General features: G+C 52.4%; 7 protein-coding genes and 1 non-coding gene across 8 annotated transcripts; 6 read left to right on the forward strand and 2 right to left on the reverse strand.

Moving 5' to 3' along the window:
- The first annotated feature begins 128 nt into the window (after positions 1-128).
- BDV17DRAFT_103675 (uncharacterized protein) lies at positions 129-772 on the forward strand. The gene is made up of 2 exons (XM_073753721.1): positions 129-148; positions 264-772. The coding sequence occupies exon 2, from the start codon at positions 341-343 to the stop codon at positions 632-634; it is 294 nt and encodes a 97-aa protein (XP_073614802.1). The 5' UTR covers positions 129-148; positions 264-340; the 3' UTR covers positions 635-772.
- A 1,373-nt stretch (positions 773-2,145) lies between these two features.
- Positions 2,146-3,552, forward strand: BDV17DRAFT_291989 (sterigmatocystin 8-O-methyltransferase precursor; the record flags this gene model as incomplete). Its single annotated transcript, XM_073762261.1, has 4 exons — positions 2,146-2,304; positions 2,370-2,502; positions 2,561-2,684; positions 2,763-3,552. 4 exons carry the CDS (start codon positions 2,146-2,148, stop codon positions 3,550-3,552), a joined length of 1,206 nt encoding a protein of 401 aa, XP_073614803.1.
- A 356-nt stretch (positions 3,553-3,908) lies between these two features.
- Positions 3,909-5,745, forward strand: BDV17DRAFT_265083 (glycosyltransferase family 69 protein). Its single transcript, XM_073758132.1, has one exon. It carries the CDS (start codon positions 3,975-3,977, stop codon positions 5,535-5,537), a length of 1,563 nt encoding a protein of 520 aa, XP_073614804.1. The 5' UTR covers positions 3,909-3,974; the 3' UTR covers positions 5,538-5,745.
- A 560-nt stretch (positions 5,746-6,305) lies between these two features.
- On the forward strand, positions 6,306-8,273 carry BDV17DRAFT_282216 (tRNA-specific adenosine deaminase; the record flags this gene model as incomplete). The annotated part of the gene is made up of 6 exons (XM_073760165.1): positions 6,306-6,468; positions 6,613-6,655; positions 6,703-7,395; positions 7,435-7,864; positions 8,036-8,212; positions 8,259-8,273. The coding sequence occupies 6 exons, from the start codon at positions 6,306-6,308 to the stop codon at positions 8,271-8,273; spliced, it is 1,521 nt and encodes a 506-aa protein (XP_073614805.1).
- Positions 8,274-8,288: 15 nt separating this feature from the next.
- Positions 8,289-10,306, reverse strand: erg24B (c-14 sterol reductase). The gene is made up of 4 exons (XM_073758133.1): positions 10,205-10,306; positions 10,056-10,140; positions 9,701-10,005; positions 8,289-9,650 (listed from the first exon to the last, which is right to left on the reverse strand). Exons 2-4 carry the CDS (start codon positions 10,133-10,135, stop codon positions 8,542-8,544), a joined length of 1,494 nt encoding a protein of 497 aa, XP_073614806.1. The 5' UTR covers positions 10,136-10,140; positions 10,205-10,306; the 3' UTR covers positions 8,289-8,541.
- A 123-nt stretch (positions 10,307-10,429) lies between these two features.
- Positions 10,430-12,186, forward strand: BDV17DRAFT_265090 (putative vacuolar sorting receptor (Mrl1)). Its single transcript, XM_073758134.1, has 4 exons — positions 10,430-10,956; positions 11,016-11,303; positions 11,353-11,479; positions 11,827-12,186. Exons 1-4 carry the CDS (start codon positions 10,589-10,591, stop codon positions 12,013-12,015), a joined length of 972 nt encoding a protein of 323 aa, XP_073614807.1. The 5' UTR covers positions 10,430-10,588; the 3' UTR covers positions 12,016-12,186.
- A 270-nt stretch (positions 12,187-12,456) lies between these two features.
- BDV17DRAFT_t94 lies at positions 12,457-12,527 on the forward strand. Its single transcript has one exon. It is a non-coding gene; the product is annotated as a tRNA-Gly (tRNA).
- A 1,834-nt stretch (positions 12,528-14,361) lies between these two features.
- On the reverse strand, positions 14,362-17,530 carry BDV17DRAFT_265091 (putative C6 transcription factor). The gene has a single exon (XM_073758135.1). The coding sequence runs from the start codon at positions 17,441-17,443 to the stop codon at positions 14,555-14,557; it is 2,889 nt and encodes a 962-aa protein (XP_073614808.1). The 5' UTR covers positions 17,444-17,530; the 3' UTR covers positions 14,362-14,554.
- Between the last annotated feature and the right edge of the window lie 196 nt (positions 17,531-17,726).

The raw sequence follows: 17,726 nt of genomic DNA on the forward strand, positions 1-17,726 counted from the left end.
CTGTCCCGAAGCTCTACTGCTCGTTCCTTTTCAGGGGTCGCGCGTATATCGTTGTGGAAAGGATACAGGGCGAGGAGGTCCCAAGCGCTTGGCGAAATTTGGACGAACAGTCTCGCCAGGGAATAGTTCATGAGCTCCGACGAATGATGTAAGAATTGCGAACCTTGAAACCCCCAGAAGGCAATTGTCTCAGCAGCTGTGTTAATGGGTCCCTGCGCGACTCGCGTATCCCAAGTTCGCGTCCGCGCTTCGGCCCCTTCAAGTCCATACAGAAATTTTTATCTCTGGCTTAGAGACGGCTTCGACCATCGCAAGATTCAAATCCCGGTAATGAAGAAGAATGGGAGGAGATCAAGGGAATGGGGTTGCCAAACAAGACGGGCCGTGGCCGCCACCAGTGTTTACTCATGGCGACCTTAATCCCTTCAACATCCTCATCCGGGATGGAAAGGTTGTGAACATCATCGACTGGGAATTTTCTGGGTGGTATCCTCATTACTGGGAGTATACGTCCGCCTGGCTGGGCAATCTGATGAGGACCGGGTGGCGAGACCAGCTCTCTAAGTTTCTTGATCCATTCCCTGCGGAACTCGAGATGGATAAGGTAAGACACAGATGGTGGGGAGAATTCTGAAAATCCTCAATTTAAAACCGGTGGAAATGCCAATTCTCAAAATGCCTTCGCTCTTTCCAGAAAATCCAAGTTTGAATCAGCCCATCAGCAGCTATCGAAGACATTGAAGTTGGAAGGCAAAGCAGAACCATGTACGATATTATCTTCCCTTTTTTTCAGGGAGCTGCACGGCTTTCAAGGCACAATCTCCTTGTTCGAAAGCAAGTCATAAGTCGATCTCGGCCCCCTGAGCAGTTCGACGTCCTCGAGGCGACCGGCTGAGGTTTTCGCGGCGGTATGTTGCCTCGCAGTGGTTTCGGTCTTCTGCCAGTTGAGCTCGGAGTTTCCCACGGCTTTGCTGTCTTGGGTAATTGCTGCCAGCACTCCTGCGACCCAGGTACAACATCTCCAGTTGGGACCACCATGAACGACAGGGGTGCTTCGCATGATGGCGATGAGACGCTCCTCGTCCTCAATCTTGGCGATCAGGATGTGCGAAAGAAGATTTGTTGTGGTTCGAACGTCCGCCAAATCCAGTTCCTGATATTCCCGCCTCCCAAATGGATTGTTCTTGACATGATTGCGCCAGCCTGGCACTTCGGCCCCGGCCTCAACCTTAGGGTCTGATATGACTGCGACCAACCTCAACAGGAGCTATGGCAAAACCGTCGCAGTTGGGCTTGACAATTAGAGTCTGAGGATGTTGATCGACCACGGTCAACGAAAAGGGATGAATTGTGAATTGGAAACTTGTCTTCGAGCATGAGATCAAATCCTTAAATACTGCTCCTCGACCTCGATCCGCAAGGCCTCTGAACCATGTCCGGCGCCAAGTGCGAATAGCCGCGCGCCATTCTCAAACCCTAGAGCTGCCTCCATAACCAGTGAACATTAATTGATGCGTTTTCTAATTAACAATTTCTCTGATCTCCTAAGGCTCGTCGTGAGCCCTGGCGCTTCCGCTGTCTGATCATTGGCGTCCCAACGCAGTGGTACGCGATGGAGTGAAAGATTAGTCGTGGCATTAGAATACCAACTGAGTAGCGCCGAGTTCCAGACCACGGATCTACTTCTCCGTCCTTTGACCCCAACGCGCTGCTGATAAGACGGTGGCCCGGATAGGAGATGATGAACAGCACTACCTACTACCGTTCATAAATGACTGCTGTGACAGATCACCACAGCAGGAGCCACCCATCCGTTCCAATGTTGTGCTGATTCTTCCTGAATTGCCATGATCCTGTACGACTGGATGTTATAGCATTGATCGGGCCGCGAACACTGCATAAGGTTCAATAACCTGACATATCCCTCAGGCCGTATGTGCATTTATTGCCTCACATTCCAGCCTGCACCGTCACCATTCTTTTTGACTCGTACATTAGCGCCTTCCTCATTCATTGAGCTTTGAGATGCATGCAACGTCAGCTAAGAAAGGTTAAATATGGTATCTTGCGCGGCAGTCTTTCACTTCTTCCACGTATGCCACTTTTCGAACTGTTTACTTCATTCCTTAGATTGCTAAGCCCAGCATGCCTCTAGCCGATGATATTACAGCTCTCGCGACAGCGATACAGTTCTCCAAGGACCCTTTAGATGATGCTACTCGGACGCAAGCTCTAAAGGCTGCACGAGACCTTGTCCAAGCTCTCGAGCATCCCGCTGAAATTGTTACTCAAAAGGTGGCTTTTGTAAGTTAAGGGGTGCCCGTGAATTGATACCAGAAAGAGAGCTGTACTAACCATCTTGCCGCAAGGATATGGCGCTAATCATGGCTCTGCGCATGGGTATTCAACTTGGCGCTTTTCAAACGATCTGTAACCACAAAGATGAGGGAGTTCGCGTCCATGACATCGCAGAGAAGTCAGGTGCAAGTCCAACCGTTGTCGGTATGTTAACTTCAGTCACCGTGAGAGAGTGGGGCGTCGCGAGCTAATCAGCTGCTAGGCCAGATTTTGAGGCTTCTTGCCTCCAAAGGATATATTGTTGAGGCGGATGTGCAGACATACAAGCCTTCGGCGCTTACCCATATAATGGCAGATCCGGCTATAGAGGCGGGGACAAGATCGTGGTAAGGTTCATTTACCCCCCACCCCCTCCCCCCGCCTAAACGTAAGTCACGAAACCCTATCCTAATCACATCATGCAGCTTTGATCTCAGTATGCGTTGCAGCGTGTACGCGTCGGAGTACTTTCATCAAAACGGCAATCAGTTCCCGCCCTCTGTGAGAGATACCCCTTTCCAACTATCAAGAGGCACTCAGCTCAGCTTTTTCGAATGGCTTGGTGAGAATCCGTCCAGGGCGAAAGACTTTCAGCAAGGGATGACTGCAAGTCAACAGAAGGCACGCCAAAATTGGGTAGATTGGTTCGACGTCGAAGGCGTCATCCTTAATGGATTTCGCAAGAGTCAGCCTGATGCCGGGAATGAAATTCTTTTCGTTGACGTTGGAGGTGGCCAGGGGCAATATCTTCACGCATTCAACCGTAGATTTCCCGATGTGATGGGTCGTCGAATCCTACAAGACCTGCCACATGTCATCTCGAGTGTACCGACAACACCAAATATGGGGGAGCCTGCAATTGAGGTAATGGCGCATGACGTTTTCAAGCCGCAGCCAGTGAAAGGGGCACGAGTTTACTATATGCACTGGATTCTGCATGACTGGGCTGATGAGCAGGCTCGCGATATTCTGGCTAATATTGCTGCCGCCATGGAGCCTGGATATTCACGGTTGATTATCAATGAGCACATAATCCCTGACAGGGGCTGCAGCTATGAGGCTGCATGCCTCTCCGTTATGATGATGATTCAAGTTGGTGGTCTTGAGCGGACCGAGCAGCAATGGCGCGAGCTGCTCAACTCGGTTGGCTTGACTGATCTTTCGTTCCATCAGCCTCAGGGAAGTGGAGAGGGGATCATCGTTTCTACGAAATAAAGAGCCCGATAGAGATAGAGTAGATCGAATAGGTGCTCACTCAGAGAATGACTGCGTTTCCTTCCCATTCACACCACACCCACACCGGTAGTTTTGTATGTTTTGTATTTCATCCGAAATCTATGTCAGTCTCTCCGTAGTCCCCGGAGCGTTGAGTATCCATCTGGCACCAAAGCCACTGATAAGGCACTAACTAACCAACTACTGGGTAGCTGGGGCTCTGTCGGTATACTATAACCTGACAGGGGCATGTACTTGGGAAGGCAATGATCGCCCTGCTAAATGCAGCCAAGATCGTCCCTCTAGGCCCAACGAGCCTTACCCCTCAAGATTCTTGCCCACCATCAGCACGAGAACGCAACCCAACTTCAACAGTAGGACAGACGACATTGCAGATGGACTGATGGGCTCTCCTCCGTGCTATGTCTGCCCATCTTCTACCAGACAGTCTCTCGGCGGAATCACAAGACTTCCATGACTTGTACGAGGTCGAGACTCAATCACAGAGACAGTCCCTGCTTGAGTGGGCTTTACAGCAAATATATTCCCTTCAACAACGTCTCCTGTCCATCGGCCACCGTGATGGCATACATTACCAGCCCTTGGTCCCAGGCCTAGCACAAGTTCGCTACTATAGACGCCATTTCTTCCGTCTGTGCTACTACATCTTCGTCGTCTTGTCCGTCGCCTTTCTTCTTGTGACTTTCACTTCTTTCCTCTTCCCCTCATATACGCGACTTCCGCCCCATTACGCATCGCTCTACGGCCAGGTTCTAAAGTCGAACCACGCCGGCCGAGGGAACTCACGCAATGAGAAGGTCTTTATTGCCGCTAGCTTGTATGACCCCAGCGGAGAGCTCGCACGGGGGCACTGGGCGACCAGCGTTCTTCAACTCATCAATCTGCTTGGAGAAGCCAATGCTTTTCTAAGCGTCTATGAGAATGACAGCGGGGATGAGGGAAAATCAGCATTGGCAGAACTCGAGACTCAGGTCCCATGCAACAAGACTATCATCTATGAGCATCTGAATCTGGATGGTATTCCAAAAATCACTGTTCCAGGAGGCGATGAGCGTGTCAAACGTATCGCGTACTTGGCTGAGACTCGCAATCGTGCGCTTCAGCCACTGGATAGCTCTCCGATGCGGTTTGACAAGATTCTATACTTGAATGATGTGGCTTTCGACCCAGTCGACGCATTACAGCTGTTGTTCTCGACCAATGTCGATGATCACGGGGTACCGCAATATCGAGCTGCTTGCGCTGTCGACTTTATCAACCCTTTCAAGTTCTATGATACTTACGCGACGCGCGATTTGGAAGGCTACAGTATGGGTTTGCCGTTTTACCCTTGGTTCTCAAGCTCTGGTAATGCCCAAAGTCGGAAAGACGTTCGCTCTGGGAACGACGCGGTACCGGTCCGTAGTTGTTGGGGAGGCATGGTTGCATTCGATGCGCAGTTCTTTCAGAAGCACACCGAAGCGGGAGCGGAAACACTACCTGAGATAGCGGGAGGAAGTCTCTCAGCTCGCTTCCGCGCCCTGAAAGACGGGGATCTATTCTGGGATGCGTCTGAGTGCTGCCTGATCCACGCAGATATCCAGAAACCGCGGCATGAGTCTACCGACGCCGAGTCAGTGGAGACTGGCATATACCTGAATCCTTTTGTGCGCGTGGCCTACGACACCTACACTCTATCGTGGCTCTGGACTACGCGGCGGTTTGAGAAGCTTTACACTATAGTTCACACAGTCGGCAACAACCTGGTTGGTTTGCCTTGGTTCAATCCTCGACGAGGAGAGATACCCGGGCAAAGTTTTCAAGACACTGTCTATACTATTGATGTGAAGGGAATGGGCTTAAAGCAGACTATTCAGCGAATCGCTACACATGATGGCTTCTGTGGGCGACCAGGGTTACAAGTTGTTGTCCCGGATCGTCAGGGCGGGAAGAAGAGGTTGGAAAGTATACCCATGCCTGATTGAAATTGCCACGACTATAGGACATCCGCTAGGATGCTACGGCCCATGTTTACTGTCCAACACTCTATTTCTACTCATTTGTCGTTCATGAAGAACCGTCTAGTACGCCCAATCAGGAAGGCAGCGCTCCATCGTGCCTTCTCAGATATCATCAATCTTCACCGAAAGGAAAGAGCGACCGACACCGATTGCTCCTTCCTATAAAAACCAGAGCACCAGTTGTTCCTCCTCAGTAGTCCTGTAATTCCGCCTCGTGCAAGGAAGGTGCGACAGGTATTGTACTTACTGAAAAATGAAACAAGCACAGCTGCATCCACAATACCGATACTTAAGCCCATCGCACACAGAGTCTGCCGTCTACCCTGGTCAACGGTCTGCGGTAACAGTCGCAACTCTCACACCGGGCAGGGGAAGGATTCCCAACGACGTTTCCTTGAACACCTTTCCGGCTCGTAGGGGTTACCCGTCTCATAGCCCTAACCAAACCCTATGGCGAGAACAAGCATGTTGGTTTCAGTCAGCCCTGAGAACACCACGAAGTGACAATTCTGAATATTGTGATGCACAAGCTGTTGATGATCGAAGTGACACGATCATACTGTATGGACGCCATATGGATGCCAATGGGCGCCCGCCCATTATGCACTGTCGCTCTGTGCATAATCCTCTGACTCATTAATAGTAATGCACTGTGCATAAAACACAAAACTGTCGCCAATCAGTTCCCAGAAACCATTTTCTACTTGCACTTTTGAAAACTGATCGCCGGCGATGGGAACTTCAGGACCGGATACTAATACAGAATCTCTACCATCACGTATTGCTGCCCTAGTCCATGCACACTTTGATGGTCTGCCGAAGCGCAGCAAGCCGATCATTCGCGATGATGGGACGGCGGAATGGATCCCCATGACGGGGATTGTACTTGTTAAAGGTGGGTAAGCTTGTTCTTTAATCATCCTGTTTGGCTCTGAGGATCAAAGTTGGCTTTGTGCCTGACTCCTCAAGAGGGCGATGTTGCCTCTCACTTGGAAATCCATCCTTGAGCGAACATCGCCAACTGACATCTACGACTAAGGCGAGGATACACCCTCAGAGACACTGACTTGCGTCGCTGTCACGTACGTGCCCCCTTACACCAGCGCTTTTTGTTAGCTAACAGCTCCAGGACCGGCGCGAAATGCCTACCGGCAAGCCAAATCCCCAACTGCAAGGGGCTCGTGCTTCACGATTGCCATGCTGAAGTCCTTGCCATGCGCGCGTTCAACTTCTGGCTCCTCACTGAGTGCCCTGCCTTCTTTGAGCGGGAGAAGGAGTCATCTTCGGATGCCAGCCAAGACGGGGGTGAAGATAGTAATGAACCTGTCTCGTCACCTTCACCTTATATTCAACGCCGTCAGAGACTCGACAAATCCGCAGACTCTATCACACCCCCTCTGGAAATCCAACCTGACGTCAGCATCTACATGTACTGCACCTGTGCGCCCTGCGGCGACGCGAGCATGGAACTCCTCATGGCAGAGCAAGACGACCCGACACCATGGGCTATTCCAGATGAACCTGCCATCGCGGAGCAACAGACCCTTCTCTCCGGCCGCGGGCACTTCTCAAAACTAGGAATTGTCCGCCGCAAACCAGCCCGCGCAGACGCCGAGTCCACGAAAAGCAAATCGTGCTCGGATAAGATTGCCCTGAGGCAGGTTAGCTCGTTGCTCAACCATGAAACGAGCTTGTTTGTTGCTGCAACGGAGAATGCCTATATCAAAGGGCTTGTTATGCCCGAGGAGGAGATTAGCGCTGTTGGCGTGGAGAGGTGTTTTGGGGTTGAGGGGAGGATGAAGGGCCTCCATGGGAGGAGATGGTTGGTTTCGGGTGAAGGCGACAACAGCGACAATAACAGTACTTCGAGTAGTAACCCTGGCAGCGACGAAAAAACTCGGGATCGATATCGCTACGAATTCCGCCCAATCAAAGTCCTCTCAATCCCAAACACCCAACTCGCGTCGCTTTGGCCCTACCGAAAACCTAAAGCCAGCGATCCAGTCCCAAATTCAGGAGAGAACTCAACGCCATCTATAGCAACTCAACTCAAGAAGGCCAAACCAGGCACCATTTCAGCCATCTGGGTCCGAGCTCCCACGGTGGATCTCCAGAACGAAAACGCCTCGTCTACGGTGCCAACTGACAACGGATCCAAAAACCTTCCTACCCTCCGCGGCTCAAAGACGGGCCTCTTTGAGAGCCTCATCAACGGCGTGAAACAAGGTCACCGAGCATCGGCTCCGGGGTTGCGTGGTGCATCGGCGCTAAGCAGGGCACGGATGCACGAGGTCTGGAAGGGAGCCTACGCCGCTGAAACTAGAGAAACTGAAAACCCAGGGGGTCCAACGGGAACTAAGGGGGCGGGTGTTGAGACTCCAGCCCCTGGAGATGAAGGGACCCGGGACAAAGGCGTGACAAATGCGGATAATGGTAATGCACTCACGTATCGCCAATTCAAGAAGGGGCGGATTCGGCCTGGGTCTGAGTACTCCAGTGCTTTTACTAATGTTGTCAAGGCGAGGAGTAATTCAATACAGGCTGCGAGAGAAGTCCTCGGGGACTGGGTACCTAACGAAGGCGACGAGGATTGGGGGTGGGATCTTGGTGGTGGGCTGGTTGATGCGCATGGAAATGAAGTTTGTGATGCTCAGGGTCGTCCACGGGGGCTCGCTGAGTCGAAAGCGAAGACGAAAATGAAAACGGAGAGGAAGATGAAGGAAAAGAAACGGAGCTTGGAAGCGCTCAGTTGATAGCGATTTATTGTCGTGATATGTCTATATAATGTTTATGTCTAAATAAGAGGTAGCAAGTATATGGCTGAGCATACATCATAACCTTTCCGTATCATGGGTTGTATTGTATGTTCGTCCAACATGCAAGAAACCAGATTAAAGATTTTGATCTCTCGTAAAGAGAAAAAGAAACTTTTGACGAAGACCAACAATCATAGTCCCAGACCCCGCTCCTAGTATATCCCCGGAACAATGCGACTGCGAACAAGCGAAGTATACCGATCCCAATCCTTGCCATACTTCCGCTTGCACTTCTCCTCATCCCTGCGCTCGCGATGGATCAGAAGAACACCAAAGTAGATAAGGAAAAAATAAGTAAAGATTAGCGCGGCACCACGCGACTCCGCCGTCTGCACAGCCTGCTTCTCCAACTCCCCAGTAGCCGGGTTAAACGTCTTGAGGATAACGAACCCCGAGATCCCCGTCGGCAGCGAGTAAGACCACGACATGAGCCAGTCGCCTAGGTAATTGATGTGGCGGGCCATGCCCCACCATCCCGAGGTCATGAGCTTGGACCCGTGCGCGGTCTGGATGTACTTGATGTCCTTGACGCGGGGGTCGTTGGGGTCAGTGCGGAAGCGGTTCTTCTGGTTGTTTGCGCCGCGGAAAATCATGTAGCCTACTGCTGTTGGGGCCAGGACGACTGCGATGCCGCTGAGGCCGAGCTCGTAGGGGAACATGGCGAGGTAGCGCGTTTGGAAGTTGTACATGAAGGGGACCCAGGTGAGGTCGCCGAAGGAGAGCATGTAGCCGAAGCCGTCCATGATTACGTCCATGGTTGTTAGGAGGGCGGGTTCCATGTAGAGGCCGTCTAGAACGTAGAAGGCTTGGAATAAAGTGGAGAGGACGATCGAGTCTGTGACGTAGCCGTAGGTTCGGTATTGACGGGCGATGTTGGAGAGGTTGAGGATGATCCAGCCTAGCAGGCCGGGACGCATCTCGTTCCAGACCTTGAGGTCGAGTGTTCGGGATGCCTCGTCGACGAACGGAATGGGTAGTCGCACTCGTGGGTTCAGTTCGCGTCCGATGAAGAAATCGTAGAGCACGTTGCCGGAGTGTCCGCCGGGGGCCAACTGCCGGAGTTCAGGGTTGCGCTGTCCGGGTGCGGGAACGGAGAAGCTGTTCACATAGACGAAGATAGCTAGTGCCGAGCAGATAATCAAGTTTGCGGTAATAACCTGGGGATAATTGTCCCAGAGGAATGTCCATACAACAAACTCGGCGCCATACAGATAAGTACCAGCAGCCAAGCCGGACAGAATGAGGACAGCAGTGGGGAAGGCTATAACCGCATTAGCAAATGTAGACAAGCCGTTGCTGGGCAAAATGTACCATTGAATTTATACCGGAGCCTTCCACCGCAAGCCAGTTCAGTGCCGTCGGCCACTTGTCCTGGGAGCACCACGTACAACACCAGCTGTAGGAGGTAATAGCTCAGAACCCACAGGAGGACCTCAGTGTCGTAAAGCGCAGGGATGCCCCCTGTAGGCCAGCCAACTTCTTCCTTCAATTTATCAAGCGTCAGGGTGGACGGGTGTAGGAGGGACGGTGCGGGACAGCCGGAGACATCGTTGCACAAGAAGGTGAAGCCGAAAAGGAGAACGGGGAGGCCGAAGGTGATTGCGAAAGCGCCGTAGCTGTAGAAGTCAGAAAGAAGTCCAATTGTGGAAATTGAAGCATAGCATACGGGCCAAAGAACTCGTAGCCTCGTTTCTCGGGGACGGGTTGTATAGGGACGGCAGTCTTGGAGTCCTTTTTGGATATCATGATGGCTGTAGCACAGGAGAGTGGTCAATGGTTGGTCAATGAATTGAAATGCATACCAGTGGGACGAACCTGGATTTAAGCACGCGAACCCAGCGACGAACGCCTGAGGCCGGATGGGCAGGAGCCGAGAGAAGGATTCAACCTTGAGGCCGAGGAGTCCGCGGGTGCAGAGTGTGCTGCAGGAGACTAGGGGGATCCTTGGAATACTGAAGCTCGGACGCTAGCCGCCGGCGCTAGGCCAGGGCGCCAGTCCGAGTTCTCCGCATCTCTCTTTTCTTGACGTTTCATCTCAGCATCAGCTTCTTGTCTTTACTTTCTACCTCCGACGCTCATTCTTCGTCTCTCATTCTTACGTCAGTCGATCGCATTCTCTATCCTTTCCTTTTCTCCATTCCTATCTATCGCTTCTGCTAGCTTGACCAGCCGCCGAGTCGCTGGGCCAGCATCCCCGCGATGAAATCACCGATCTCACTTTTCAGCTTCCTTCTGGCCTCGGCCTCACTCTCCTCAATGTGCGCTGCCTCCGATTCGTCCGGCTCGAATGATGAACTCGCTCCATGTGTCGCGCGCTCTCCGACAACGGGGCTCTACTACGACTTGAACGCCTTGACGGTACAACCTCCTCCAGGCGACGAGAAAGCACGCAATTACGTTCGAGATGCGAGTTGGCATGTGAAAGGGTACGACTATGGTGCCAACTTTACATTGAATATTTGCGGGCCCGTGATCGAGAATGTCACGGACGTCGTCGGAGTCGATGAGGGAAGCTGGCGGAACATAAGCGCATACTACCAGAAAGAAAAAAAGACATATTCAATCGGGTTCGTCGCTTTTGGCCCCTTGTGGCCCCTTGTGGGTTACTTGAGCTAATGATGTCCAGGCAACAAGCATCGGATCCGTTCTTTCGAGGCCGTAAACTTGTCATGAACTACACCGACGGCTCGCCTTGTGAGGGAGAGTTTGTCGAAAAGAGTACGCATAACAAGTCGACCATACTTTCGTTCCTGTGCGATCGCGATATATCCGCCACCGCGCCAACGATCTCCTTTGTCGGCACGATGGACCAGTGCACATACTACTTCGAAGTCCGAAGCTCTGCCGCCTGTGGTGGTTATGGCCAGATTCCTGCTGGACAGGGTCTCTCACCGGGTGGCGTATTCGGCGTTATGTGAGTGCTCGTCCCCACTCTAGGTATCGCAAACTCTAACATCTACCAGCGCTCTCATCGCCGTCGCAGCCTACCTGGTCGGCGGTTGCGCCTACCAACGAACAGTCATGCACCAGCGCGGCTGGCGACAATGCCCCAATTACAGTCTCTGGGCGGGCATCGTTGACTTCTTGAAAGTAAGTTTATTGGCATTGATACCATTTCGGCTGTCGCACCAGAGGCATTACAGGGACCCGAGCAGTGCAAGATTGCCCGTTTCGCGGCTGGATTGAAAGTTGCTGGCTGGTCTAGCAATGGCGCACCCTCGTTCTCACTTATCATCTCTTATTGTCTATTTTTTTATAGAATGTACATATCCCCGCGTTGACCGCGGGATCGACCTATTATTTGGTTACATACCTATGCGGGCCCAGCCTCGTCAAAGAAACTCAACTATACCTCTTCATATCTCATCTCCAAGACTATACATTTCCACTTTATTTATCTTGCCTGCATCGCTAATAACCTCACTCGGAACTGACAGGACATGGCAATAATCCTCTTTTCTTCCATCTTCCGCTTCTTCCGCTTCAGACGATCACCATCAGGCTACACATCAGCCAACGACGGAAGCGTCCAGTTCGGCAGCAGCAGAGGACACCGCGGGCGCGCGGGGGACTTGGATGCAGAGAACCGATTGATAGATCAGTTGGATGAGGAGTGGGATGAGTAGAAGGAGTTGGCGCGTTGCCTTCTCTAGTTTCTGTTTCTATGGTTTATGCTTGATGTTGATGTCGCATAATGTCTTTTGGGTCGATAGATTGTTATGGGGTTGAAATCACTGGGATGAATGAGGCCTGATGTATCATAGGTTAGTTAGGGTTATTAGGTGCATGGACATTGGTTTGGGGCTTTATGGATATATATCTCTCCGACGCACAAGGGAAATTTCTTAGGTAAACTTTGGGTCTTTCCACTCTATCTTCGTTCAGCTGCGGACAGTGTAGTAAGTGCTCAATATGATGATCAGGACATGATCGACGATTCGACCCGATTATCTTGTTCTCCCTCGAATAGTCGAGGGAACAGTAGGTTGAGGACGATTTTCTTTGCCTACATATGTATGTACTCTTTAGGAATATTTTAGCTAAAAATAAAACTCTATCAATAACAAGCATCATTGGTCTAGTGGTAGAATTCATCGTTGCCATCGATGAGGCCCGTGTTCGATTCACGGATGATGCACTTCAAATTTTTTTCCAGTTATTTTTTCCCATTCGGCTCACGTTCCCCTCTCCCACAACATATTTTCAATCATTGGATAGTAGTAGTAGTATCCAGTGTCGTGGACGACATTTGCCGGGACATAATTCACAGTGATCCCTATGTACATGCCCGTTGTTGCCGTGTCATCGTTGACGCCTAAGAGTATTTGGACGAGAATTTTTGAACTGGCATGAAGCCCAGCACGATGAGAACCCCCTGCCCTCCATCCTCAACCCCGTATATGGCGGGCGCCAGGCAATTACCCAGCTTACGAGAAGACCAATCATGCACGAGACGGGTTGAGCTAAACAAGCTGGACGTGCCGATATCATCGTCTTTTTCTTGCTGCATTTTGGCTAGTATTTCAACTTCAAAATCAATCCTAACAAGTGTCAGGGCAAAATGAACCCTACCGTCCACGTTTACCTGGATATCCAAAAGCGTCCTCGACATTGGAGCCTCGTTCCTAGCTCTAGCCAATACCGGTAGCAACAACAGGTATCTAGCGTAACCCGCAAAGACATGCTCGGCGTACTCAAAGTGATTCCGAACAAGAACGAAACTGCGGCAAATTGCTACCGATATATCAGGGTCCTAGGATAAGTACCGGCGCGGGGCTGAGAGTCGATGGACGAGTGGAAGGGAAGCTTGAGGGCAAGGGCAAGGAAGCGAAGGGACCTGGAAGAGAAGACGGATAGACATCTCGATCGCCAGGAGGATACTTAATTTAGCATGCAAGCTAGGTATTAGGATGTAGCGCTGCTTACGCCCCGAAAACGGACTTTGCAGGGTGCATGTCGGCGATAGCCCTAAGGCCGCTAGATTTACAGCGTGATGTCCTGTCATCTACCAATCTGTTAGACAACCGCCTGGGATATATAACCCCCTGAAGCGGGATGGCTTCATCGCAGCTGGAGAGATTGGAGATGGTTGTTCATGATGCCTTATTTCTTCCAGAGCACGGTATTCAGTCAGATTGTTTGTTTGGTCTCGAGGGGTATACTTCTGCGATATCCTGATGAGATTGATCCTTCTTTATGGATGAAGGCTTGTCAATATGGTTCGACGGGGTTTCGCAAAGCGTAGAGGAGAAGAAGACGGAGACGGAGGCTGGAAGCCCGTCGGAGGTCCTTGTGGTAGGCTGGTATGGCCCCGGTGATGTAGAGGTTAGCCAGCCCTGATTCGGTGTTGATGCCGCATTAATCAATTGATCAACCCATTCATCGCTGACCGAGCTGAGTTGATACCGATAGAAACCCCAGGGCTAGCCGAACAGCTGGAAGCACCTGCTCATGGCGCAAATATGTATCCTCAACTTAGCCGTGTATCTTGTGAGCTCAATCTACACGCCTGGCGAGCCCTACCTCATGCAGGAGTTTGGTGTGAGCGAGGTTGTTTCCATCCTGGGTCTCTCGCTGTTTACCTCATAAAAGACCCCATCCTATATCTCCATCTGATTGAGACGGCAGAGCCATTGATCGGCCAGACAACGTCAGTAGGCACGAAGCGCTGCGGTTCGAGGATCTGGAGAGTGTGCTTCATAGCAAATACTCATGCCTGACAGGGAAGGTGCGAGGTCAGTCGCGCCTGCCTCTTATGGTGCACTGAGTCGCTGGTGTAGAGGGAAGGAGCGATCTTGGAACTCGATTGCACCTTCCTTAACTGAGATACGCCATGCAAAGTAGGAAGGTGCGACCATGGACGGGAGTGAGGGCAGGTGTACCTGATTAGGAAGGTGCCACCCGCGGGATCCAGCTCATCTGTTCTCAGTGTGCACTATGTATAGACAAGCAAGCACAAGGATCTCGAGAATTCCATATGTATTTCTTACAGAGCTATAATATAGCAGTATATAACATCAGCAGACATGAACCCTCTTCACACCCAGCTATAACGCAACAAACACCTCCAGCTAAAATAGAGCAAGATAGACTCCGTACATAACGGGCATGAACAAAAGCAAAAGACCATGGATCGTACAAGCTGCATAAGCTAAGCTAAGCTAGCTACTCCTTCATCTGATCCCGATTCAACCCCGACATACTAAGATCATACGCGCCCATGGGCATATTCGTATTCCCAGAACCGCCTAGATCCGCACCCCCATCCTGCGAAACCGGATCGAGACTGGCGTCTGCGCCGATAGGGTCGAGGTTGAAGGGGAGGAACCACGCGCTTGGCTGGTAGTATTCACCTGTGCCTGAGGGGGCGTTGGGGTCCATCTGGCCTGCGAAGATCCCCGTGTCTTGAGGCGGCATGCCGTTGCCTGTACCGGCTGTGGTGGGATCTGGGGGAGGTGCGGCGGCTACGCCTGCGCCGTTCATTGTGGAGAAGGGTTGGTCAGTTGGGGTGGGGATGTAGGAGGTTGGGGAGGGTTTGAAGCCGGCGAAGGAGTCGTAGACGAATTGGCGGTCTAGTTGGGGGAGTTGGTCGGTTACGGGGATGGTGAAGTCGAAGGGGGCTTGGCCAAAGGGTTGGTGGGTGCGGTTTTGGGGGAACATGGGCTGGGGGAACCCTGTTCCTGAGGTGCCGAGGATGCCGGGGGATGTTTCCATGTTGACATCGACAATTTGTTGAGAGGCTGGGGTGGGGGTTTGGTCTAGGGCTGTTATGTCCATCCTGCTGCCGGCTCGGGAGTGTTTTCGCCGGGGCACGACGGGCTGTGGTGTGGGAGAGAGACTGGCGAAGAAGTCTTCGACACTTTGGAGGTCAGGCTTTTGGCTCATCACTGCCTCATCGTCCTTCTTCCTAGCTTGATGGCCGTCCTCCCAGTGCTGTCTTGATACACCGTGCGGGTACTTGTCGAACCAGTCGCCATACTGGAACATGGGCGTGATAGTGCCGTTCTGAGTTGCTACTGTGCCCTTGATCGCGGCATCTGCAAACTGTCGATAACGGTCTTTGGCACTTTCTACCATGTAATGGAACATTCCCCAGTACTTCTTCATCTTGTTGAGGTAGCGGTAGGTATGCCGGAGATTCTCTTTAGACCGGGCTTCTAGTTGTGTGTTTTTGGAGAAGATACCCCAGATATGAACAGTACTGGCCGAGTACGCGCAGTACCCAGCAAAGGGAACCGTAAGAGGATACGGCGCAGCATGGTTGATAAGTGTGGAGATGTGGTGGGCCGCCTCTACCGCTGCTCGACCTGCATTGCTGAGGAATGTCCGAGGCATATCGCGAGGAGGGCGCCCACCTGGTGAGAGCGGAATGGCGAACTGATTGAGGAAGAGAGTATTCTGATGGATGATGATGTGAAGGAAGAGGAACTGATTAGCGACTCGGTCCGCCGCGTGGACTTGGAGATTCTCATAGTTGAAATATAGATGACTCGGAAGTGAGGCCGAAAAGTCCTCAATCTGCTTTCTCAGACGCGAGTACCCGGACTCTGGAGACCATAATGGATGGTTATCCCGTCGTTTGCCACCAAGATTGAGGTAGTCGACTATTCGTCCCCATATCACCACCGCGCGGATGATGTAGGCCAGAACGCCCATGTTCGACCTTGCATTCGACAGCTGGCCAACATCTTCCGGGACAGGGTTAAGCACGTTGCCCTCCAAATCCTCGGTAGGCCCTGGTATTTCCATTTGAAAATGTGTCTCTTTGATCGGAAGCTGTATCTGGATGAATTTCTCGTTACCGATCGGCGGACGCTGGCTGCCAGACGAATTATAGCGGTCCATCAGGAAACAGGCCCACATTGTGCGCCTTCGGATCTCTCGATCAGTGAAGCTGAGCTGCGCACCCCCGCCATTGCCTTGCGTCAACAGCGGATCATAGTCCAGCTCTCGGTGTAGCTGTAGGGCGTACGCCATGCGCATGGCTTGGCCACCAAACGACCAGCTCCGGCCGCCATGACATGTGCCAAACTCATGAAGCCCTAATAGCAAGAAGACAGTCAAGATAGTGATGTTCGGTTCGTCATGCCGCTTCAGCGCAATGGTGGCAGCCGGGTTCGCCCAGTTCTCTCCACGGAGGAATGGAGGCTCCGAGTTTATTTGAGGGTGCGTCGAGAAACGGGCGGAGACGGCGCAAACGGCGAGGATGAGCACAGGGGGTACCGTCCGGGCCTTTAATCTGCGTACAAAACTCGGCTTATGAAGGAGCAGGTAAGACTGGCCGTAGACACAATCGAAGAACACTTCCGCGAGGTGTTCTTGGATCTCCAACGAGGGCAAAAATTCAGCCCCCTCGGTCATCAGACTCGGCCCATCGGGCCTACCCTCACGCCGCATCGGGAACGTATCCTGTGGCCCATTCCTGCTTGCGCGCGCCCACTCCTCCATCTCAGCCGCAAAGGCTTCATCCGCCGACCGTTTCTTCTGGGTCTTGGTCGTCTGCCCCGGCTGCGGCGGGCGCACATTGGATCGCCCGATTGCTGCCATGTCCCTCGGCTCATCCTTCGGAATCGTCTTGATGACCCGGTCCTCCATCCGCTTCAACCGCTTGTCCAGCATCGCCATGTAGTCCGTGCGGGGAGCGGCTTTCCTCGTCGTGACCTTGTACACGCAAGGAATCCGCGATCGGGAGCAATGCTTGCATGCCGGCTTCTCGCCTGAACAGCGGATCTTCTTCCGCCGACAGGCAATGCAAGCCAGTGGTAACCGCTTCCGCTCCTTCCCGGCCTTGGTCTTCATCTCGCTCCATGCCGGCTTTTCCCCGGATTGATCCTGGTTTCGGGAGGGGTCATCTCGGTCGTCTCGGTCGGGCGTATTGTCCCGGTTTCCGTCTTGATGCGCTGCCGAATCGACTGCGGTTTGGGCGCTTCCGACATCTCGCGAGCTGGCTGGGCTGTTGGAGTCGAAGTCATCGGGAAGAGCGACTTCGTCGTGCGCTGGGGCCTGTGGGAGCGAGTTCGCGGAGGGAGACTCGTCGGTCTTGAGCGGCATCATGACGGGCGTAGGTACCCCAGCGACGAGGGTATCATTGTTTGACGAGGAGAGGAGAGGAGGGAGGAGGGGTGAGGAATAGCAGAGCAATTATTATCGAGACTCTGAACTCTGGAGGCGGAGAAGAGGCACTGCAGGTTGGGGAAGCACGAGCGTCGGTCTTGGCGCTGTTAAGGTCCGGGGGATTAGTAATCACTCTAACCCAGGCCAACGAACTACCTGGACAGTCAAGACCTACAGTCGAAGAATTCTGTCGTCTCTGGACTGTCGTCTGTCTTGGGAATCG

The sequence above is a fragment of the Aspergillus undulatus genome (genome assembly GCF_047715775.1).
Source record: "Aspergillus undulatus strain CBS 261.88 unplaced genomic scaffold BDV17scaffold_29, whole genome shotgun sequence".
NCBI lineage: Eukaryota > Fungi > Ascomycota > Eurotiomycetes > Eurotiales > Aspergillaceae > Aspergillus > Aspergillus undulatus.